Source organism: Fusarium sambucinum, chromosome I (assembly GCF_050947815.1).
Source record: "Fusarium sambucinum isolate potato_lamoka chromosome I, whole genome shotgun sequence".
Lineage (NCBI taxonomy): Eukaryota > Fungi > Ascomycota > Sordariomycetes > Hypocreales > Nectriaceae > Fusarium > Fusarium sambucinum.
This window is the reverse complement of record NC_139294.1, coordinates 4,881,183-4,905,769: the sequence shown is the minus strand read 5'-3', so window position 1 is coordinate 4,905,769 and position 24,587 is coordinate 4,881,183. Positions and strand designations below refer to the sequence as shown.

The following is a 24,587-nucleotide window of genomic DNA, read 5'->3' as shown; positions in this document are numbered from 1 at the left end:
GTAGCTATGTGCTTCCAGAAGGACCCGGCCTGTCTCATCATGTCGCATTGAATCGAACTCTACCCAATCCCCTTTCACGGTTGACGCCAAGTAACGAGGCATTTCTTGACTGCATATTCGTGCATCTTCCCCATCTTTGCCCGGTTCTGGGCGGATCCGGGGTTGCCCGGGAGGCGTTCAGTCTAGGAGGTTGGTGGACTTCCTGAAATTTGTCTACAGCACAATTGGCCACTTGATCGAATGAGGGAATTGACAACCATGAAACCGTACCAAGCAAATAGACTCAACCCAGACTCTTCTACTGCACTACTATATCGCTCACCCTGCTGGATATTCCCGTCAGGCGCACCAAGAGTCCAGAGCCATCTAAACTAGGTAGCCATTCACTTGTTGACTCAATGCATTGATATTAGCCATTTACGGGTAATACCAATGAGCTTATTATTAGACTGGCGCTGATTTCCTCCCGACCTACCTTAGTAGGTAGCATGCGGGATATTGATGACGGGAGCTTAATGTCGAATCTGGAAGTATGTATCAACACCATTCTATTGGCTGCATCTTCCACATCGTGAGTTGTACTCTCCAGTTCCTCCCTCTAGCACAAAGCGCTTTCCACCCCGTGGGAGACAATATGTGGCATTGGCTCTCATATTCTCTTCCACTCGCCTCACTCTTCCTCATACCTGCCTCAGACATAATACAACCGCGCTATCAACAATATTACTTCGACCTTCACCCCAGTTCCCTTGGCAACAGTGCACGATTGCGGAGAGATGCTTCCTTGAACAGTCAAGCTTTCTACTTAGTCGATTCAGGGACCTACATACGGGCATATGGAGCAATTGCGGTGCTACCTCAGCTACAGATACGCTGTGCTGACTTAGAGTCCCAGCCTCCGCTCCAGCTTTATTCGTACACACGTACGGAAACTCACTCCGCCATAATAGTCTGGGGTACGACTCTGGAAGCATGGACGTCCCTACTTACTCTATGACCCTGCACCGCTTTATGTCTTGATCTGTCATATTTGACACATAGGAAAATAGCAGACTCCTGAGCATTGATAGTAAAGGCCAGTGCCATGCCATTGCCCTTTCAACTCCACTGACAGAGCCCTTTCGAGTATGAGCTGGCCTATCAATCAAGCCATGGATGAATTGAAATTGAAGAATAACGGAGTAGGTCCAGCATGATACACACATTTCACAGTCACTGAAATACTTTGGTAAATTGGAATTGCTCCGTCAAAGTTTCAATCTGTTCATGACGGCACATGCTGCTTCTCTGCATGTCTCACACATGTTTCTTGCCTTTGAGATGACCTTGAAAGAATGGCTTGTTCTCCAAATCCAAACCCCAACAACCCCAAAAGAAATGCAGGGATTTCCTCCAGCCTGCATTAGAAGACCCGCTTGTACCGATCCAAGCGATTTTGGCTTGCACGAGACCTTCGGCACTCACTGTTGTACCATTGGCTAGCATCGAAGAACATCCCACGCTGTCTGAGTAGCTTCACGATACAGATTGCGCTTTGCTCTCAACTACACCGTACAATGTCAGGGTTCATATGATGACAAGACATATTCCCACGGAAGTTATGGCTGCCGTGGTCCAAGAGAGTTGGGTATATTCAGCGTATGATAGCATAGATTGCTATCGAAGCCTCACCGGAGGCGGCGACGTGGCTAGATAGGACCGATAACTCTGGTCTGGTGGAAAACTGGCACGGTGCTCTCGCGCCCATGCTCCACCACCTTGAACGCTCGTTCCTGATATCCACTTCTTTTCCCTTCCACTAGCAATAAACTTAGTTCACTTACTAGCCGCGACTGGCCGTGCCATGTCTCCAAGGTCCCAAGCTCCACGGAGTCGAGTGCTCAGCAGAAAGCCCATGCCCTGTCACTGTCGGACATTACTTCCCTCAAAGCAGAGAAACACTAAGCGCCCCAGGCTAGGAGATAGAGGCTCCAGACGCGGTTTTTCTTGGTTTCTTTTACGTGTCGCTTGGTTGGCTTCGCCAGTAACCCACCTGTTATCACTTGCGAGTGCCAAATTGCCTCGTTGTTGGCTTGCGCCGGCAAATGAGGTTCTCGCATGCATCGTCTTAGCAGCCAGCTCCCCATGGCAGTCCCCACGACTGCCCCCGTATACATCTGGTATCCTATCTATCCGTGCCGTCATTCCCGAATTGCACCTTCACCTACTTGATGCCTGTATAATCGCGAATCGGCGAATGCACTAGGCGTTTTGGATATGATGTCAGTGCTGCTCTGAGTCTGGGGCTCCGAAAGGAAATTAGACTGGAGAAGCTGTTCAACGGCTGGGGGATACAGCACTGGCATGTTACCTCAAGGCAGATGGTGCTACCACACAGTACATCTGGCCTGAAACGAATCGGTCGGATATCCAACACTGGTGTGTCCGCCTTTGGTGCAATCGGGAATGGCGTCCACGTTACAGTAATATCGAGAGGCATGTTAAAATTGCTGGTCCTTGCAATTGTTGTCTACCTCTCTCTCATAATCCTGAGACAGGCCAATGACCCTGTCGGCACAAGAGACATTCCCATATTTCATGCCAGGTCGCAGAGCAAAGGTAGTATCAAAACTCTGCCGCGATTTGAATAAACCATAGCTGCGCGCCCCTTCTTCAGACCGTAACAGAGCATGGTCAATCGATACATACCTAGTCCTGTACAGTACAGTACGAGGCAGACCGGGATCAGTCCGTTAGTGATCGACGATGGACGTGACTGTAGCGGTCAGTTTCCGATAGTGCTCTGTACCTTTCTTTTACACATCATATGTACGGATATGCGTCTGTCAAAAAGGAGGCTCCATTTCAGAAAGGCTCCACGAGTCTACAAAGGTTGGCGCGAGATTCGATGGAGAAGAATCCATTCTCGCTGGCTTCATAGAATATTTAGCTAGCCTAGTTAAGAGCAGAAAATGGAGCATGCCATTCAATCGTGGATGCACGGATCCGAGTTTTCCAGAGGACCCTGCATCCCATCCCAACAACAAATTCACTCATACAATCAATTCCAAACAATGTATGGATCAAAAAGCAGGATATGATATCGCTCAAGTTGTAGCGGATGTCTGCATATTACCACGCTGCATCCATGTTGAGACACCGTCATAGCAGATGCAAAGGCTAAGTGAGACTTGTGACTGACTGACTAACAGTACCACGGAGCCGAAGACATGGATGAACGTGTGTTAAAAGCCAAGCATATCGCCAAGCAAGTGCGTGGGTATCCTTGAAGCTGTCTTGACCGTCAATCTTCAGGGCGTTGCGCGCCCGGATCATGGTCAGTTCAATACCCGGCTTACAGAGTCGCGAGGCATCGGCTGCCCCCAACACCAGTGTATGCCTTTTATCTCGGTTTACCATTTCTGAGATGTTACAGAATGCAGAATACCTGGTGCTTAAACAATTCGGCCCCCCATCGCTCCGAACATGCCAAGATTGCTAAAGTTCAAGAGTGACCGGTTGATGAAACATATTTCCGGTCGTTAAACGAACTATCGCAACCACGATGTCACCAAGATGTTTCGTTTCTGCTACAAACATTGTGATACGGCCAAGATGGGCGTGCGCATACACATGGGGGAGAACAGAGAGAACAGAGAATGTGCCTGCCTGTCTGCCATGCGACGACACTCTTTCTGCGCTGCACGACGCTGCCTACACGCATAGTGCAACTTTCCGTATGACCGGACGCTGTCGTTATTCACCATGAGTATGGCACATATTGTTATAGTCTATCTTGTGAGCGTTGCGCGCAGCCATGCACGCGTATTGTCTTGGCTTGCCCGTCTGTTTTCGTTGTCTTGCTACAAGAAAGATGCCGTCGCAGCAGGTCTCTGCTTATGCCTGTGTTCCGTCGCACAAACAGAGTACTGGTCATCTTGAACTTGGATTGCTGATGCACCTGTATTCCAAAGACTGAATGCGCCTCAATGGCTGACGACGTGTCCCATCCAAACTTGGATTTCTCAATACGATCTGTAATCAATTGCTTCATGATGAAGGATGATTCGGATCCCGATTGCGACGCATGTAAACGAACGTGCATTTTCCCCCTTCAGCCAAGACGATGCGTGGATCATCCGAGATACCAAGACGGCGACTACCGATTTTCCATGATATGGCCATCAATCGTGCTTGGCTGCTTGGCACGGCTATTTACTTCCAAGACTCTGGGCGCTTGGCTCATGATACTTCATATGATCTAGACTGACGGAAGAATTTGAGAATTTATTTATGCCTCAAAGATACATATGTATATGCATGTTGAGTCTGGGCGACCGCATTCCTCATTGTCTAGACCGTTATCGAATGGTGTTGCAATTGAACGTGACGGTGGGCAGTTAGTAACAGGGTCCGCCATTCTTCAACACATTTGCTTTTTGAATTGCGCGCTGTAGTCTACTTGCGCAGACTCCTCTTGCTATGGAACTACTATACAATAACTAGTGTGTAGTAATTATGGATGGCCTGCATGCACAATCAAGGGGCTGACCAGATTGTGGCTCCGTTAATTTCTCAATTGTTTTCTATATCGTGACCGCGATTGAAGGAAAATCGGCGGGTATGGAGTAAGATTACAGCGCGTGCCTTAGGCGTGGGTTTCCCTCCAACCAAGCTATAGCAGGACGGCATATCATTCTGGTTCCAGCTCGGAGTCTTTACTGTAAACTGATGTGTTTTGATGGGCTTCTGATTGGTATGCAGCGGGATATTACGCTGGATCTAAACTGTGGATGAGGGGATCCGCATCACAATTAGTTCCTGCTTAAACGGCTTAGTCTGAAATGTACCTGCATTGGACAAGAGACAACAGACAAAAAGACTGACCGACAGATGTTTCTAGTGCTAATTTTAGGGTATCGAGATAATGTCTGGGTACGTCCATACAGATACAAGTAGCAGGTAGCAACGGCAAGTTAACTTACCGACTATGACATCTGTCTTTTACTATAAGTCCAGTCAAGACAGGACCGTATTGGATGTATTTGTTGTGGATCATGGATGCTATCTATTCCATCTATCCCCCACCCCTTAGGGGCCATTATCTACGTGCATATATTAGTAATTTCGAGGTTGAAGAAAAGGGCAACTAGTCAACAATTGAGTCACTTTACGTACCATGTCTTGAACATCAATAGCATGAACGCAATAAACTAAACCAAAGCTAAACTACATCTCCCAAATAACGACGACTACTACATAGTACTATCAGCCTCTATAGGTATCCATATCAACATCCGTACCTAACTTACCTACGGATACCTACCTAGTCAGGGGAAAAGAAGCCTCGCACTATACCCCAAACGACCCCCATGGGGGTTCAAGAACCTAGCATAACCTTGTTACGATGCGTTGGCCAAAACCGTGAGATAATAAGGTAATACCAATATGTATTGGGTTATATCTCAATGGGAAATCTCTCGGTCAATTGCTAGTCAGGGCCGCCAGGTACCATGACTCCCTCCAAATGCTACTTGGGGAGGAATTCCGTTGACTACCTGTCGATCCTTGCGTTGAAACATTTAGAGTAACACTGCCATGCATTGAAAGCGCGCTCAGCTCAACTACCGACGGTGGTGATGGTGGTGGTGATGGTGGTGGTGTTGTCGATCGTCGTTTCCATTCTATATGTCACTGGGTGTTGATTAGTTCAAGACTCGAACCGCCGTGAATGATCAATAGCCCATCTTGGCGTGCCCTAGTTTGGTCATGGCTCGGAGAATCAGGAAAGGCTGGACTGTCTATAGGTCTTATCACAAGAGGCGGTGCGACGATCTGTATCGTATTGATGTGATGCTAATAAGTTCAGCTGGGATTGGGAATGCAGGGAGATGAGAGCCCGTCGAAGAATTGATGAGATTAATGTCGTGGCTGATTTGCTGTTCGAGGTTGATGATTGTGATTGCTGCTACAGGGTAAATCACTCGACAGGTTTGAGTTATGTCGAAGCGGGTAGTATGGTAAAATTACATACTGTAGTTGACCTATCGAGGTAGAGTGTAGGTATATATGAATTCATTTACATTAAATCAGTGTTTGTAAACATGCTAATGCTGTGACTTGGCCGGATGCTTACAGGTAAAAGGTTTGGCTACGTGATATATGCTGTCAACGATCAGTTGAGCTCATCTCACACAGGAAACTCATTTTGGTCAACAATTTTCTATTGTAGATCGATATATATTTATATGTAGTTATAATATGTACAGAATGACTTTAGACGACCACTCATTGTAACTTATTGTCGTCAGCAGAGAATGCGCAGAACCCAAAAAGATCAAGAGTACGTCCCGAACGAATCCTATACCACTGTAAAGAGATACAAGCAAACAACGTCTCTTACTACATTTGATTGCAATGAGAGGGAAACGCATTAGGCATTATAGCTTGATGTGCAGGAAATGAGGGGGAGCTCTATAACCTCCTCAGTTTTCGTAGTGATCGAGTTCCCAAAAGTTACATCGCTTTATGGCTTCGTCCTCAAGCTCATCAAGCCGGCAATCAACATAAAGCAACGATACACGTCGGCACAAGGACAACATCCAAAGATAAAAATATAGCCAACAAAGATAGTAACAAATAGGACAGTAGCTGTAATACGTCTATCTAACAAATCTGATCCGTCACGAGAAGTTCACCGTCCAGTCAACAACCAAGCCCACGATATGTTACTCAGTCCCCCTTTCTTACACCGCCAAGATCTATGGAAACACAAACAATCTGTCACAGTCTTCTATTGATCAACAGAGATTTCTATTGAATAGATCTTTATACGCACTCTGAACCGGTTCAAAAATGGGTCCAATACCGGCTACCCTGGAGACGGATATGAGAAAACTCAACGTGAACACAACGTAGTTATGCTCATGTACCTGATGCAGTATACAATGATAAAATGCAAGCAAGAAGGAACTCACGTTTAGTCATCTTCAACCTGTATAAGGCCTGTTCAGTTGAAACTACCGACCCATATCATCACTCCTGTGAACGACAGCAAACTGATATCCCTCTCGTATCATCAAATCAACAGTTGAGGTGCTCTTGCCGAAGCTGAAATTGACAAAGGCAGAAAGAAAAGAAAAATACGATTAAGTTTGCGCATATAATTAGGATAGGCTGCAAAGTTGCATATGGGTTTGTGGCGGGCTCCGCCTGAGTTGTAGCTTGCGAAGCATCACACCAAAAGCATCTCCATGCCCGCAAAGGCTTAGGATTAGATTCACGACGCTCACTTTTTCAACAAGTGATCAAGCATACAAGTGTCGAGCTTTAGCGACAGACACCACGAGTTATTGGGGCAGCATATATTCAACATTGGGAGAATCTGTGTGAAACATCAAATAACTTTTCATTTGCGGAGCTGCCGAAGCTACGCGATCGTCTGACCCTCATTAACTAATAAAACACGTTTGATCAACACTGCGCCTATGCAAAGCCGGTTGGTTGCCTGCTTAATGCAATGCAAGAAACCGTACCGCAAAGCCCATTCCTTGGACGGCACCTTGGAAACAAATTGCCAACGCCATTTCCCCATGGACGAGAGCAAACATATAAACAAGTAATAAATCGAGAACCACCCTCCCATTTTCCGTGCCCGGGGTATCATTTAACTAACTGTGCGTATCCCTCCCATGAAAAGGCGTGTTTAGTTGGTTGGGTCGGGGAATGAGAAGCCAGCAGGAAAGTTGGGCATGCCGTTGGGTAATGTGCCAATACCAAAGGGGAACGAAGAATTCAAGCCCTGTCCTTCTTGAGGAAGGTCACGGTGATCGTCTCTACGATGGTGGCTGCCATTGTTGCTGCCGTTGTTGCTGCCGTTGTTGCTGCCGTTATCTCGGCTTCGGCGCCATCGAGAGAGGTCCTCGTCACGGTTGCGAGTTGACTTGGGCCCGTTGCTACCACCCTTGTCTGTCTGCATGCGCCGGCTGATGGCCTTGGATGACACTCCTGCTCCGATCTCAATATCGGGCTCCTCCACCGACAAACCACTTTCAATCGGTCGTCCACCGCTACCACCATAGGGCGCGGTCAACATCCATTTGCGATCGGCTTCCGTCAACTTATGGATAGGTATAATACTAACGCCCGTCGAATAGTCGCTACAATCCCGAGGACCAAAACCAACACCCCAACGAGTCTGACAAAATTAGCTCATGTTACAAGACAAGACAAAGAAGAAGCACTTACACGAAGAGGCACTTCCAAGTTACGGGAATCTTCAGTGCCCTGCTTAGCGGCGACAGCGTCCTGTCGGCTTAGCATCTTGACGAATGCATGCCGCTTGTCCTTGTTTACGATGCATGTTTGCACAGTACCAAAACGACCAAAGATGCCACGCAGTTCGCTCTCAGAGCAACTAGTTTTTATGGTTAGTGTACTTCACATATTGCAGAGCCGAGAAACACCTACGTGACACCGCCGACAAAGAGTGTTCGGCTAAAAACTTTGATGTGCCCGGATGGGAGGTTTGTATCGTACTCAACCCACTTCTCAGCAGGGCCTTGGTCGTGAAGGGGAGTTTCACTTCGGCCTCGGTGACCGTGAGGGCTACGCTGGCGATAATCAGCTCCATGGCGATCATCCTGGCGGCCGCGGTTAGGAGAGTCACGACCATAGTCTAGGCGATCACGTCCATTTCGAGGCGAGCCGCGAGCGCCCCAGCCACGATCGGGGGATCGCGAGCGAGAGCGTCCATTATATCTAGGAGGAGACCTTGTATGGCCGTACCCTGGTACGCGCGAATCGTCTGGCTTGCCTACAAGAGCACCCCATGCAGGCTGAGCAGGAACGGGAGGGTTCTGAGCATATGGCATAGATTGCTGAGCCGGGGGAGCGGCACCGCCTACGGCAACGCCAGTCATGCTCTGGATTAGAGCAGGAATTTTATCAAATGGAACACCTTGGTCAGCCAGCGCCTTGATCAACATGATCTGCTGCTGGGCTTTTGGATCAAGGCCAAGACCAGGGGCTGCAGAAGCGGCTCCAGCCAAGGCCCCGTTGAGAGGGTTAGGGGGCGGGTTACTCGAATTGTTTATAGGGGAGCCTCCATATCCATTTTGGGCCGCCATATGCGGGATACCGTATGGCATAGAAGGCATGCTCACAGGCTGAGATGCCGAGGGATACGATACAGGCGGCATAGAAGATGAAACTGGCTGAGGTGTCCCAGAAGCAGGCATATTATACGATGCTGTAGGAGCTGGCATAGGGGGGTTAGCCGGGGGAGCACTCGTGTTTTGACGAGCGATGTTAGCTAAAGCCTCGAGAATAGATGTACCACTAGCGGCTGGAGGAGCAGCGGGTGCTGAAGGAGCAGGAGTAGCAGAAGCGCTGCCTTGAGCTGAACCGAGAGCATTTGCAGGTGGGCTACCAGGAGGAGTTGTCGACTCATCTATAAAATCACATGTGTTAGACTACATGCTTATACCAGACAACGGAGCATTGCCGCATGAGCGTAAAACGCTAGCAGGATACTACTTTTGTGGAAAACGTACTTTGGGGTGGTGCGTTGAGCTTTTCTTTGAAAGACTCGAGCATTGGTGTAGGGAATGTTTGACCCTTCTCCCAGATATCAAGGAGTTTCTTAATCTTGTCCTACACAGTGGACTATATGTGAGTTACGATCCAAAATAATAGTACGGGTCAAATATGTCAAGAAGCGAGACGGATTCTAGTGAGGGCGGGTTGCAAGGTGCTCCACGATGCTTGGTATATGCACAGCACTCGCGAATTCCCGGCTACAAGGGTAATTGTCAAATATGCGTACCTTTTGCTCTTTGGGGGCGGATTGCAGAATGTCATTCATCAAAACAGGCATGAGTTCTGTCACTCGGTTGACGCCAGCGGCATAGGTTCCATCCGGAGCAGAGCTGTCTATTGCCTGCGCCTGCGCCTTGGCTTGTTCGAGCCATTTTCGGGTTACAGAGTCTACGACGTAGAGTACCCCCAACTTGTGTGTTCCAGGTGCCTTCTTGAAATGTGTGAAGATTTTTTGAATAAGGACTGATTCAGACTACAAGACAAATAGTTAGTATTTGATTTGATTGGCTTGGCGAGTAAACTAGCAAATGCAACAATGCAACGCGTGCTTGGTGGAATCTTACCTGAATGTTGGAAACGCAAAGCGAAGTCAAACTGGTGATGCGAGATCCAGATACGCCTGGTGGTTTAAGGTTGAGCATGGCCTGAAGGCCAGCCTCTAAGTCCGCGACAGCGGAAGCCATGATAATTTGGTTTGATTTGGATTGCGGTGACGCAGTGTAGGTATGTTGTTTGCGGTAGACTAGTCCACGAACTACGCGCGCGATGCCTCAAGATGCACTCCAGCAAGGTCCGAGAGAGCGAAAATCCAGAAGTGGGCGTCACCACTTGCGATAAAATGCTTGCAGCACGGAAGAGGAGCAAAGCGAGATAGTAGAAGAAGAATATATCCCCCAGCGCGAAATTTCTTTGCTGATGTTCAGGTACAAAGAAAAAGCTTAAGCGGGTCCTTCCTTAGGTGGGCGGGCAGAGAATTTTTTTTACGCAGTCGCGACCGGCGGAGAAGTAGTACGAGAGCAGCCCAACAAATAAGGTAGGTACGTAGGTTATCAGCTGAAGATCTGCGGCGCAAAATAATACAAGCGGAGGCAGGCCTCAAGAGTACGATACGGTACGACTTGTGCGATAAAAAGCTCTTCTACTGTTTGTTTGTTTGCGTCAGAAGCGCGACGAGCGAGTCACAAGATTGTGCAGCGGCAAAAAGAGCCAAGCCAGACCTAATAGGCAGAGAGATAAGACTGTCCTGTGGTCAGAGCAAAGAGGGTTGTCAGTCTTAGGAGACAAAAAGTCGAGAAATAAATGAATAAAAGCACGGGAAACAATTTCTGGACTAGCAGCACAGAGAAGTCGTTGTCGTTGTTGTCGTCGATAGTTCACTCCGATGAGGTGATGTGATGAATGTTGTGAACGGAGGACGAGATGGAGTGAATGATGAAGTGGGAGGAGAAAAGCTAAGGCGAGTGACCGTGACAGGTGGGGCAGCCTTTTTAACACTTCCTTGCCAAAACCCTCTCCGTTCCGCTATTAGTTTATCCGGTGCCAGGGAAAAAAATACTGAGAACATCAAAGTCACGTGAAATTAGTAGACCACCAAGTAGTAGGTAAATCGATAGCCTCAGTCATTCGTTGCAGGACGTGGACTTCACTTCTCAAAAGACAGTCAGTGTTGTTGGCTTGCTAACATTCTTCAGATTTTAAGTGCGTCTTTGTTTAGCTCTTATAGCCCCTACTCAAGGTGGTAGCTGTTGCCTTCCCTTGTCTAATGTATTATATCCGTGCTGAATCCGCTTCAAGTTCCGTGTTAGTGCGTGATACAGCCTTGACCAACAGAAACAAACATGGTCAAAGACCATTCTCAAAGGGAAGGCAATCCCGTAACAGCTCGATTTCAAGTTCAGTTTACACATCATGTACGTAAAAAAGTAGTCAAGGGCACACGCCTGGTCTAAACACCGCTGCAATAAAGAGGACTTTCTGGTAACAAATGCACCCACCATGCACATCGTAGGCGCCGAGACTTTAGAAGCGGTTGGTGAAACAGATAGCTAAATATTAATAATAGAATCCCAAGGGCCCACGGTACATACGCCATGATTTCAAAACACATGACAGAAACTGACAAGAAATGCCAAGCTACTTTATTCCCAAAAGACGGTATCACAAAGGAGATCATAAGTCAGAAGTAACCGATGTTGGTGGTTCACCAGCCGAGGTGACCGGGCGATCGGAAATACCGATTCGAGTTGAGTGCTTGAAAGAAACAGGGCACAAACAAGGCCTCACAGTCCAATTATGGAAACCATTGTCCTCCTCTCAAACTCGGGTGGCTATCAAAAACTTTCGGATGATCAGTACGGTAAATGAAACCATCAGTTATCCGGTGAAATGGGAGCTTCGGGACTCCGAAGTTCTGCGGCGCTCAACTCGGAGGCCCGGCGATGGGGCATCGTAGTTGCCAGGCGGCTTTGCTAAGAAGTTGGTTATGCTAACTTACTGACCGCTGAAGTGAGACTAAACACGAATGAGCATAGGTAGTTTGTGATCTGTTAGTCTTCTGCACCCTGAATATTCTCTGTCACACCCTAAGGTAACAGGCTCTATCTGGCCCTATCCGTTGCATCAAAGTGTCAACCTATGTTTAACAACCCATCTCAGGGTCTGACGTCAAAATTTGACAACTGCCAGCATGACCGAGGTCCCCCGAAGGATGAGCCAAAGAGAGGGATCCATTGGGATGCTATCCCCACTTCAGTGGAGCCAAACAATATCTCTACGGTGCGTTATCATGGATGGGATAACTGGAAAACAAGTGACTAAGAGAACAGCAGCCCAATAGCTCCGGAGTTGTCATGATGGACCTGGACTGGACAGAAAATGTAAAAACAACGGACAATAAGAATAAAACCTTGTTGGATAGATGTCGAATTGACATTTGCGCTACTTTAAGTTAGGTTCTGGTAGTCACTTGTAGACATCCATGGTAAAGAAACAGTGAATCTGGTGCCGAGATGCAGCCGTAAGCCATCTCTCTTTTGGTTTGAATCAGATCGAAGCTACGGAGAACCAGACCTGTAAAATGGTTGGTTGGGGCCCCATCCTTTTTATTTCTTTGTTCGGTCATTTGGGGGCTTGAACTTGAAGTGTATCGAATTGGAGGAGGCAGGCAATGGGAGAGGAGGGACAAGGATTGGACTGAAATTTTGGGGCTCGTAGGTTGGGGTGGCCCCGCGGTAGATGCTCCTCTTCAGCAGTAGCTCAGTTATTTTTTTCCTGGCCTGTGCAACCTCATCAAAAGAAGAGGACAGCATGGCAATGGATGGATCCATCCGATAGTACTCTTATGTAGGTAACCTTAGTAGCTTTGTTGGACATATGCATATCCGATGAGGCACTCCGAGTTACTTGGGAGAGCCTACAAGTGATAGTTTTGATAACAACAAAAGGCATTGGCAAATACTACCCAGCAAATAGTTGATGACGGAATGATAGCTGGGCACGTCAAAAAAAAAAAAAAAAAAGGGTGCTGTGCTTTGCTGTAGCGAGCTCTGATGTGATGTAATGTGATCGAGACAACTAACCTTAGTACCGTATCATTGCTCAGATTAGTTTGCACTGCACTGATGGAACCAAAAGTCAGCTCTCAAACACACAGTGACCTCAGCTAAGAATGGCCTGGAGCTCTGAACCTGCCCCGCAGGGGTACACCATACAAGCTATAGGTAGCTGTCGAAATGTCGTCTTCATGACAGAAGCCAAAGAAAAGAAAACAACAACGGTTGTCCCCAGAAACGACACAACACCCCTGACAAGTGAGGCAGAGGCACATAAGAGAGGAAAAAATGTGTTAGGTGACCCCCTGTAAATCCGTCAATGTAGAGGGAAAACCGGGCTATCTGCCCCATAAGTCCCGCTCGGCTTGATGCTTCATCCATCCATGACCCCCGTACCCCCGGTCCCCGAAGTTCAGAATAAGACCTAGCCTGGGCCTGGACGGTTAAGGCAAAGAGGTAAAGGTACTCGCAGCTAAGGTAGAGTCAAGGTGAGAGGCAATGTCACAGTAAGGTAATTTTTGTGCATCCCTCAATCAAGTCCCGTTCTGAGGTGCCTGCCTGCGCCTTTTTTTGACCTATTGTCTTGTCTTGTCCTGTCTTGGCTTACCTTGCCTGAACTTCTTCTTCCTCCCCATAACTTTTCTCCCCTCCACATCCTTCATATACCTCTCTCCTTCCCTCCGGCACACCCGCCTGTTTCTTGTCTCTTCGTCTGTATATCTATCCTCCCTTCACAATGGCTTCAGTCGCTCGTCTCAGCAACGCTGCCCTCCGGGCTTCCCTCCGTTCTTCTCCCGTCAATGGCTCTGCCTTCAACGCCATTCGATGCTACTCCGCCAAGACCCAGGTATGTTTTGTTTAACCTCGGATAAAGTCGAGTCCCAAAATCCTGCTACCCACGAACGTCACGACCCATTGGCAAACACAAAGGCAGCCAGGACACGATACAAGAACAGCATGCTAACCATTGTCAACCTCATAGACCCTGAAGGAGCGATTCGCCGAGCTTCTGCCCGAGAAGATTGAGCAGGTCAAGGCCCTCCGAAAGTCAGTCGCATTCTTTTCCCTCGGTTCAATGTTGGCCGAAGCTTGGATCCACCCTGAGCCTCATGCCTACTTTTGCGAATCGAGGGCAAACCTACAATCAATTGAACTTTTAAGCTAACGTTCTCGCAGGGAGCATGGTTCCAAGGTTATTGACAAGGTCACTCTTGACCAGGTCTACGGTGGTGCCCGTGGCATCAAGGCCCTCGTTTGGGAGGGTTCCGTCCTCGACTCCGAGGAGGGTATCCGATTCCGTGGCAAGACCATCCCCGAGTGCCAGGAGCTTCTCCCCAAGGCCCCCGGTGGCAAGGAGCCCCTTCCTGAGGGTAAGTAGAATTTGTTCGCCGAAATATACGCTATCAATGCTAACACGAACTGCGCAGGTCTCTTCTGGCTTCTCCTGACCGGTGAGGTCCCTACTGAGCAGCAGGTCCGCGACCTCTCCGCTGAGTGGGCTGCCCGCTCCGATCTCCCCAAGTTCGTCGAGGAGCTCATCGACCACTGCCCTACCGACCTCCACCCCATGGCTCAGTTCTCCCTGGCCGTTACTGCTCTCGAGCATACCTCCAGCTTCGCCAAGGCATACGCCAAGGGTATCAACAAGAAGGAGTACTGGGGCTACACCTTTGAGGACTCCATGGACCTCATTGCTAAGCTCCCCAACATCGCTTCTCGCATCTACCAGAACGTCTTCAAGGGCGGAAAGGTCGCTCCCATCCAGAAGGACAAGGATTACTCCTTCAACTTCGCCAACCAGCTTGGCTTCGCCGACAACGCCGACTTCGTCGAGCTTATGCGTCTTTACCTGACCATCCACACCGACCACGAGGGTGGCAACGTCTCTGCCCACACCACTCACCTTGTCGGCTCTGCTCTCAGCTCCCCCTTCCTCTCTCTCGCCGCTGGTCTTAACGGTCTTGCCGGTCCCCTCCACGGTCTTGCCAACCAGGAGGTCCTCAACTGGCTCACCGAGTTCAAGAAGTCTGTCGGCGATGACCTTAGCGACAAGGCCATCACTGACTACCTCTGGTCCACCCTCAACGCCGGCCGTGTCGTCCCCGGTTACGGTCACGCCGTTCTCCGAAAGACTGACCCCCGTTACATGGCTCAGCGCACTTTCGCTCAAGAGAAGATGCCCAACGACCCCATGTTCAAGCTCGTCTCTCAGGTCTACAAGATTGCCCCTGGTGTCCTTACTGAGCACGGCAAGACCAAGAACCCCTACCCCAACGTTGACGCCCACTCCGGTGTCCTCCTCCAGTACTACGGTCTCACCGAGGCTAACTACTACACCGTCCTCTTCGGTGTCTCTCGTGCCATTGGTGTTCTTCCCCAGCTCATCATTGACCGCGCTCTCGGTGCCCCCATCGAGCGACCCAAGTCTTTCTCCACCGACAAGTGGGCTGAGCTCGTCAAGAAGCTGTAACCGATTCAAAAGCAAAAGGGAAAAAGAAGGTGATGGGAGGGTTCTGCCCAAGAAATGGACAGAATGGATTGCCGAGTCAATGGCATTTGTACAACACAATGGGACTGTTTTAGTTTAGTAATGAGCAAATCGTCGCTGGAGCGCCGATTGAAATGAAATGATTTGACAGTTAATCTGCAATATCTATTTTCTCTATGAATCTAATGTCTGTATTGCGTGTTGGAATTGAGATTTTTGTAACTGTTAACTGGCCTTGTTGTCATCGCTGGTGGCCAGCCTTTCCTCGAATTGTGATGGTTTGTTCTAATGCCTCTTTGAACCGGCTTGGTTGACCCCCCCCCCCCACGAAAAAAAAAAAAAAAAAAAAGAGTGCTGTACCTGTCTCAGCCTCTATAGTATATAACTCACCAACAGGATATCCTTGCTCCTTATCGAATATCCAAGAATAAACTCTGTTTTGACCAGTAGTAGGACAGAAACCTTGCATCACAAAATACGAGGAGAGTTGTTCACTCATAGTACGTCAAGTTACGTAGGTAAAGTCTCGGTGAGAGATTACGCCGACAAAATCTCCATGCAGATAGGGACGCGAGCTCTCAACAGTTGAGTGGAGGAGGGGCGTTGAGAGCTCCTCTGATTTGGCGCCACAGGGGATAACTCGAATAGAAATGGAGGTGAGAGCTGCGATCTTCGGGGGGTGGCTGATATTGTCGAATGAGGAGCTAGAAGGATTCGGGTGAGGCTGGATGGAATTCTTTGTTGGAACTGCATTTTTCAAGGTGAGAATGGACGCCGGTTGTTTGTGTGCTTCTTTGAAGATATGGTGAATAAAAGCTGTTGAGGAGATGTTTTGAGCTCGAAATATGCTTATAGCCTCAGCACAACTGAGCTTTGCCACTACAGACGTCCATGGAGAGCTTCTGCAGTGAGAGTGGCGTGATAGCTGTAATAAGTCTTTTGAGCACAGAGTAAAAAACATGTTCGTTACACTCTAGATATATCCATAATCACAAGCAATTTTTCTCTCTCTCCGTCTTCTACTTCTGTCGGTCTTCTTTTTGCCGGTCATTGAACCCCAGGACACCCACCCCCGGATTTTGATTTCGATTTCACAGTGATCCAGCTCAAACCCGATCTTATCTCGGTTTTACGAGCTGTCGGCTTGGAATAATGGTGCACAACAGGCGAAAAGTTCCGTGAAGCGTCATTCGAGTTATATGTGAGACAAAGGTCAGCATTACAGAATTTGTTTTCTATTGGTGTTTTCTCCATTGTATCAAGAACAGGTAGTGCGGTGTAAGCTGTACTGGTTTCCAGCGGTTGAATACCGTCGTCAGCCTTATAAACGTGCTGTCCATAGCTTAGGTTCCCTTCCCCTCATCAGCAACGGAATGGCAGCCGAAACACATGCAAAACAATATGTGACTGACCATGTGCCTAAAACTTACTGAGAATAACTCGATTCTTGATTCGGGTCTTCTCGCGCATGCGCATGTCCATACCCATTTGAACCTCGGCCATCGACCTCCGCAAATCCATCCATCCCCATTGTTCGTACATATTTCCCTTCCGTTTATCGGGTACTTCTCCAGGCGGCTTCTTCCCCCTCCCCAAGCTTATTTTCCTCTGCTCAGCTTTTAGCTCAGCACTTTTCCCTGCCCATTCAACTATTTTTATTGGATCTGACTCAGCATCCATCGAATCTACAGTACGTACCTCCCCCACACAGCCTTCTCAGCACACGCCTATAGCTTTATCTCCCCTCCCCTTCTCTTCCCCTTTCTTCCCTTCTACAACCTCTTGCGAAGCATCCATCAACTTTCAATCCCCTCAGCGAAGAAGCACCCTAATCCCTTGGTCAGGGCCCCTTATTTTACGACACTCCCAAAGTTATGGCTACCATTCGTACCGATCTTCCAGGCCCCATCGGGGATAAGAAGCTGGAGAAGAAGCCCATCAAGTTCTCCAACTTGCTTCTGGGCGCTGGTCTCAACCTTTTCGAGGTTACCACACTCGGTCAGGTAGGCTCGTCTTAATACAGAATGAAGAGGTTATTTGCTTACGCCTCGATAGCCTTTGGAAGTAGTCAAGACCACTATGGCAGCGAACAGAGGCGACAGCATGGCTACGGCTTTGGGACGCGTATGGGCTCGTGGTGGTCCTCTGGGCTGTAAGTGGTAGTCCCCAGACCAACACCTACCTGTCATCCTGCTAACACACAGCCTGCAGTCTTCCAAGGTCTCATCCCCTGGGCTTGGATTGAAGCCTCTACGAAGGGTGCTGTCCTCCTTTTCGTCGCTTCCGAGGCCGAATACTACGCCCGTGCCGCCGGTGCCTCTGAGTTTGGTGGTGGTATTCTTGGTGGTGTCACTGGTGGTGTCGCCCAGGCCTATGCCACTATGGGTTTCTGCACCTGCATGAAGACAGTCGAGATCACTAAGCACAAGCTCGCTGCCTCCGGTGTCAAGCCTCAGACCACCTTCCAGACCTTCGCGGAGATCTACCGCAAGGAGGGTATTCGTGGTATCAACAAGGGTGTCAACGCCGTCGCTATCCGCCAGATGACCAACTGGGGTAGCCGTTTCGGTCTCAGCCGTCTTGCCGAGGGTTGGATTAAGTCCCTCACTGGTAAGAAGGAGCACGAGAAGCTCACCCCCGGTGAGAAGATCATTGCCAGTGCTCTCGGTGGTGGTCTCAGTGCCTGGAACCAACCCATTGAGGTTATCCGTGTCGAGATGCAGAGTAAGAAGGAGGACCCCAACCGTCCCAAGAAGATGACTGTTGGCAACACCTTCAAGTACATCTACGAGAGCAACGGTATCAAAGGTCTGTACCGTGGTATTGCTCCCCGTATTTCTCTGGGAGTTTGGCAGACCGTCTGTATGGTTGCATTTGGCGATATGTAAGTGCCGCCCACATCGCTCACTTTTCTACCGATACTAACCGCGTCCACTACAGGGCCAAGGCTTATGTTGAGAAGGTGACCGGCGAGGCCGTTACCGCTAAGCATTAGAAGGCGTTTTGGGAAATTTGGTTTTAAAAATTTGCTCGTGGTGAGCTCGATGCATGGATTGTCTTTGGTTCAAAAATCTTCTGATATGATAACATGAGTTTGTAAAATGGCTTGTGTTAAGGGTCGCGCATGTCACGTATTTGAGACGACCAATAAGTTGACAGTTGTTTGAATTGAAATAGATAAAAATAATTGCGCAATCTATTATGGCCTATTCCAATTAGTGACAGAGTCAATCGCTAAAACCCCAATATGATAGTTAGCCACTACAAGTTAAAACACATCCTAGTCTAGATAGTATATTCCTATTATACCTAGATTACTGTTGCACTATTGGAGAATTTCTATGAAGCTTGCATCTCTTTTTAGATTATTAATAAGCCACTATAAATATACTATTTTAATATTATTATTAGCTTTTTATTAAGTAGAAAATAATATTTTATAATTTATTTAAAATTATTATAAAATATAATATAATTTTTTCTCTTATTATATATATTATATTTATATTATAATATTCCTTAGATATTATAAATTATAAGTAGTAACTATAACTATAATAATAAAAAGGAGAATAATCTTTTAATTAATATAAAAGCAGGTCTTAAATTAAAAGGCTTAAAACCTATAAGCTAGTATATATACTTATATAGGTTTTAGTTTAATATTAAGCCCTATAGCACTACTGTGCTATTACTGTTAACTTATTATTACCCTATACTTACTGTTAAGTATATAGCTCTTTTCAGAGTATTAGCTACTATAAGGAAATATATACTTATATATAATAGCCTTTAGTATCTTTATTAATACTAGTATATATTATATACTAGCCTTAAAAGGAGGTAATATAGTCCTTAATACTATTTATATATTTATTATATATAATTATAATCTTTTCTTATTCTTTTTAATTTAAAATCTTATATTACTTCTTCTTAGGAATTTTCTTTTATTACCTATTATAGTATTTTCTATTATTCTTAAACTTAGCTAAATATAAAGTATAATATTTTATAATAACTTCCTTATTAATATCTACTATCTTTACTTATAAGTTATATTTAAGTCCTTATCCCTTTTATTATATTATAAATCCTTTAAATAGCTTATTATTTTACTTAAGGTTATATATTTCCTATTTTATTAAGAATTTAATTTTATATTAATTTTCTTTATTAAAATCCTATTTAATAAGGCTAGGTTTAGCTTTAATATAATTATAAGTATAAGTAAGAATAAGGTATTTAACTAATATAATAAGATATATATACTAATTAAAAGGCAGCTTAAGCTTATATATTAGCTTATTAACTATTTATTTAATTTAAAATAGGCTAATTCTTTATTATAACTATTTATAAAAAGGATTTCCTAGGAGATAATATTTATTATATAGTTATAAATAAATATAATTATTTTCTTTTAAGGTAATAAAGTAACATTTCTTATTATAATTCTTCTTTCCTTTTATTATAATAAAGTTAAATATTAGTTAAGTATTTTTATAAATAATTTCTTAGAGAAATAAGAAATAAAAAGTATTACCTTTATTATTTAAAAGCTAAAGGGTATTATTAGGTTTAAATCTATAGATATATTTCTATATAGATATTTTAGTCCTAGAGTTAAATATACTATTAAGGTTAAACTATAGACTTAAGAGTAAATAATTCTAATTAACTTTTAAGTTTTTAATATAATAAAAGTATAATATAATCTTAACTATTTAATTTTTTTATTTAAAAAGACTATTTACTTTAAGGTAATAAATAGTAATTATAGCTAATTTATAGTTAAAATATTTTTAAAGTATTTATTAAAAAAGACTTATAAACTTTTTATTTTAATTTAAAATAATTACTTTTAATAATCCTTAATTAGCTAATAGAAATATTTTTAATAATATAATTACTTAGTCTTTAACTATATATATAATATAGCTAAGTATTAATAAGCTTTTTTTATTAATAGTGCAGATTATTATTATAAGCTAATTAAATAACTTAAAGCTTTCTATAGCCTATAGTAATTTAATTAATATTATAAGGGGCAGTTTAATAATAAAGTCTATTATAATAATATATATTAAGAGTATAAGTAATTAAATAGGTATATAATTTCTAATTTTCTTTTATTAGTTTATTTATCTAAGATAATAGGTTTTATATCTATAGATATACTTTTTAATATATTTAAATAGATTATATATAGATATTCTTAATAGCTCTTATATTATTTATTTAATTCTAAAGTAGTATTTATTATTATAAGCTATACTTAGAATATTTAGAATTATATTATATAGAATATAAAAGTAGTAAATTCCTTTATTATTATAGTTATATAATAAGCCTTACTATATAATAAATAGAATACTAGGCTTTAAAGTATTTATAATATCTTTACTATTTAATTTATTAATAATAATTAGCTTAATATCTAGTAGAATTATTTTAATAATTACTTTATACTTTATATCTTTAATATATTCTACTAGAAACTTAATCTTAGTCTCTAAGGCTATAAGGGCTTTAATTCCTATTAAGATATTATTTAAGGCTATATAATTAAGATAAAGCTAATTAATATTAATATTAATCTCTATAGCTTTTAAATAACTTAATATATTAAAAATAAAGTTTTTCTTTCCTAGGATATAAAATATATATAAATTATATTTTAAAAGGTAAATTAATATATTAACTAAGTATTAATTAGCTTAATTAAAATTAAAGGTTTTTAATATTATTTTCTTAATAATAGGCTTAATAGTAAAAGTAATTAATAAAAACTATTAAAAAACCTTTTATTAATTTAATCTAAGGCTTAAAGTAATATATAGCCTATATTAAGTAGGCTATTTTTAACTTAATTAATTTATATTAAAGTTCTACTAAGGATAGTATTTTACTTAGGAAATAAATTAGGAAAATAATATTAAAGGGAATATATATTCCCTCCTTCTATATATACTTATTTTTAATATAATAAAAAATAGCTTTAAACCCTTATTATAAGCTTATATTAATTTATAAGAATAAATATTTCTTTAAGTTAAAATAAAATAGCCTTTTACTAGATATAATTTAGTCTTATATAGCTTTAAATAATATTAATTCTTTAGCTATAGGTTTATAGAAAGTTATCTTAATATAAATAATATATTTACCTTTATTATTATTAATTACTTTATTATCCTATTTTCCTTAAGTAAGAAAAATAACTTTATATTATTAAAGTAATTTAATAAGTTAAATATAGTAAAGAATTAAATATTATATATAACTAGTAATATTAATATATTATTTAAAGGTAATAAGCTACTTAAAGAACTTTAAGGCTATAAATATAATTACTTTTTTTAATATAGTTAATAATCTTAATATATTAACTTTAAATTTAAATATTTATATACTTAAGTATTTTAATTAGTTCTTTTTAAGAAAGATAATAAGATTTTTAATTTTAAATAAAGAAAATAGTATTTTTAAGTATTTTAAGTATTTATTAGTAAAGTAAGAATAAATAATAATATTATTAATAAATATATAGTAAAAGGATTAATATAAATAAAGTAAACAATCTATATATTATTATATATAGGCTAGTAAATTATAGAAACCTATTAAGGCTATTATTAATTATTTAAGTCTATAATAACTAATAATAATAAAGTAATCTCTATATTTTACCTTAACTTTAAATTAATAAAAAAAAGCTAATATATTAATAGTTAAAATATAAATAGCTTTTTATAAAATACTTATAATATCTTCTTATTTAAGTAATAAATAGCAATTAAGTATAGTAATTTTATTTAAAGTATAAAGGTCTATAATTATATATCTTTTCTATTTTCTATTTATAGTTCTCTAGACTATAAAGATAAAAGCTAAAAAAAGTATAAGTTAATAGACTTATTTTATTTATCCTTATTAATATAATTTATTAAAAGTTTTATTAATAAACTCCTTATCTTTTATTTTATAAATATAAGGATATTAAGAGATTTTATATTTATATTAATTCTCTATTAATAGTATTATTATTTTATTTCCCTTATTAACTTTAATTAATTTAATATTTTCTTAAATATTAATAAAGTCTTTAATTAATTTAATAATATTTACTATAAATAATATTAAGTTATTATAAATATATACTCTATTTATAGTTATAATCTCTAGAAGGTTTAATTATTATTATATTTAAACTTTATAAAGGAATTTATAATACCTTATTACTTTTTTTATTAGGCAAAGGGTTTTATTATTATTTTCCCTAGGTATTTATAGCTTACTGCTTAATAAGTCTATAAAGGCTATAAATAGCTATTATTTCTATTTATCCTATTAATAATAAGCTTTAATAATATCTGCTATTATAATATTTAAAATACTTAAGGTAATAATTTTAAAGTATTTAATAGACTTTAATATTATATATTTAATAGACTTTAATACTATATACTTAGTAGGCTTTAGTATTATATACTTAAGGGTCCTAGGAATAATAGCTTTAATAGCTATAGCTTCTAGGGCTAAGGTAAAAATAAAGTTACTTAATAGGCTTATTTATATACCTATTTATAATCCTTAAATAAGTTCTTTATTAAAGCTATTTAAATACCTAGCTATATTAACTATAGTAAAGGCTATAAATACTGCTTTCTAATTAATTATTAAATATAACTATTAAGACTTATATTCTTCTAGGTTATTTAATTTCTATTTCTAGAAAATATAAATATCTTTATTAATATTATTAGTAATTATAATACTAGGAGAGCTATTAATATTTATTAAACTATTAATAATAATAAAAAGAAATCTATAGAATATATATAGTTATCCTTTAGGAATTTCTTTTTATAAAGTAGGAATAAATTATAATTAACTAATTAAAATAGTTATAGCTTATATAGCTTATATTTATTAAATTACTTTTTAAGCTAATTAAATTACTTAGAAAAGAATATAAAAGTCCTTAAGTATAATATAATCTAGATAGTAAATAGTATTTATTATATTAACCCTATAAAGAACTATTTATTTATTACCTAGTAAAATAGCTAATAAGGATAAGAGTATTTTATCTTAAACCTAGGCTTTATATTTAAACTTTATAGGCCTAGTATTACTTTTATTATATTAAACTCTATTTATATAAAAAGTAAAAATAGCCTATTTATTATAAGGTTTATTAACCTTATTATTAATTCTATATATATATACTAGCTTTTTCTTTTTAATTAAGTAATTTAATATTTAAAGCTAATTATAGCTAATTATAGGTTTATTATACTTTATATTTATATAAATAATTACTAAGGGTTTAAAGAGAGATCTTTAAGCTAGGAATTATAAGTAAATATAATTTCTATTTATTTTATATAGAATAGGTATATAAGCAGTAATTAAGGCAGTATATACTTAATTATTTATTAAAGTTATACTATTCTATTATTATTCTATAGTAGTAAAATTATATCCTTAATATATATATTAATAAAGCTTATTATAAAATAGAAAATCTTAATAATAATAAATATATTATTTAATCTTTATAGGTATATTCTTACTTAATAGCTATTTCTTTAAGATATATCCCTTAGATTATAAATATTCCTAGAGTAAGCTCTATATTATAAAGGTTTATTTATAAGTCTTATAGTTATATACTTTTATAATATTAATTATAAGAAAGGTATTATTATAAGTATTATTTAATAGTAGGCCTTTTATAATTATAAAACTTAAATAGGCTTCTTAAGAGGCTTTAAAGCTAGTAAAAAGGCTATTATCTATAGAATAGCTATTATCTATAGAATAGCTATTATCTATAGAGGTATTATTATCTAGACTAAGTATAATATTAATTAATATTAAATATATTTTCTTAAAAAATATATTTTTTTCTTTTAAATATAGTCTTTTTCCTATAGTTAATTATTATAATTATCTTATAT

General features: G+C 41.1%; 3 protein-coding genes across 3 annotated transcripts; 2 read left to right on the top strand and 1 right to left on the bottom strand.

Annotated features, from left to right (window-relative positions):
* Nucleotides 1-7,684: 7,684 nt before the first annotated feature.
* Nucleotides 7,685-10,262, bottom strand: FSST1_004291 (Nrd1 complex RNA-binding subunit; the record flags this gene model as incomplete). The annotated part of the gene is made up of 6 exons (XM_083230451.1): nt 7,685-8,176; nt 8,227-8,395; nt 8,449-9,430; nt 9,534-9,633; nt 9,806-10,051; nt 10,143-10,262. The coding sequence occupies 6 exons, from the start codon at nt 10,260-10,262 to the stop codon at nt 7,685-7,687; spliced, it is 2,109 nt and encodes a 702-aa protein (XP_083087721.1).
* Nucleotides 10,263-13,866: 3,604 nt separating this feature from the next.
* Nucleotides 13,867-15,600, top strand: FSST1_004290 (citrate (Si)-synthase CIT1; the record flags this gene model as incomplete). Its single annotated transcript, XM_083230449.1, has 4 exons — nt 13,867-13,977; nt 14,113-14,177; nt 14,307-14,500; nt 14,558-15,600. 4 exons carry the CDS (start codon nt 13,867-13,869, stop codon nt 15,598-15,600), a joined length of 1,413 nt encoding a protein of 470 aa, XP_083087720.1.
* Nucleotides 15,601-17,492: 1,892 nt separating this feature from the next.
* On the top strand, nt 17,493-18,613 carry FSST1_004289 (mitochondrial FOW-1 like protein; the record flags this gene model as incomplete). Its single annotated transcript, XM_083230448.1, has 4 exons — nt 17,493-17,621; nt 17,674-17,770; nt 17,830-18,502; nt 18,559-18,613. 4 exons carry the CDS (start codon nt 17,493-17,495, stop codon nt 18,611-18,613), a joined length of 954 nt encoding a protein of 317 aa, XP_083087719.1.
* Between the last annotated feature and the right edge of the window lie 5,974 nt (nt 18,614-24,587).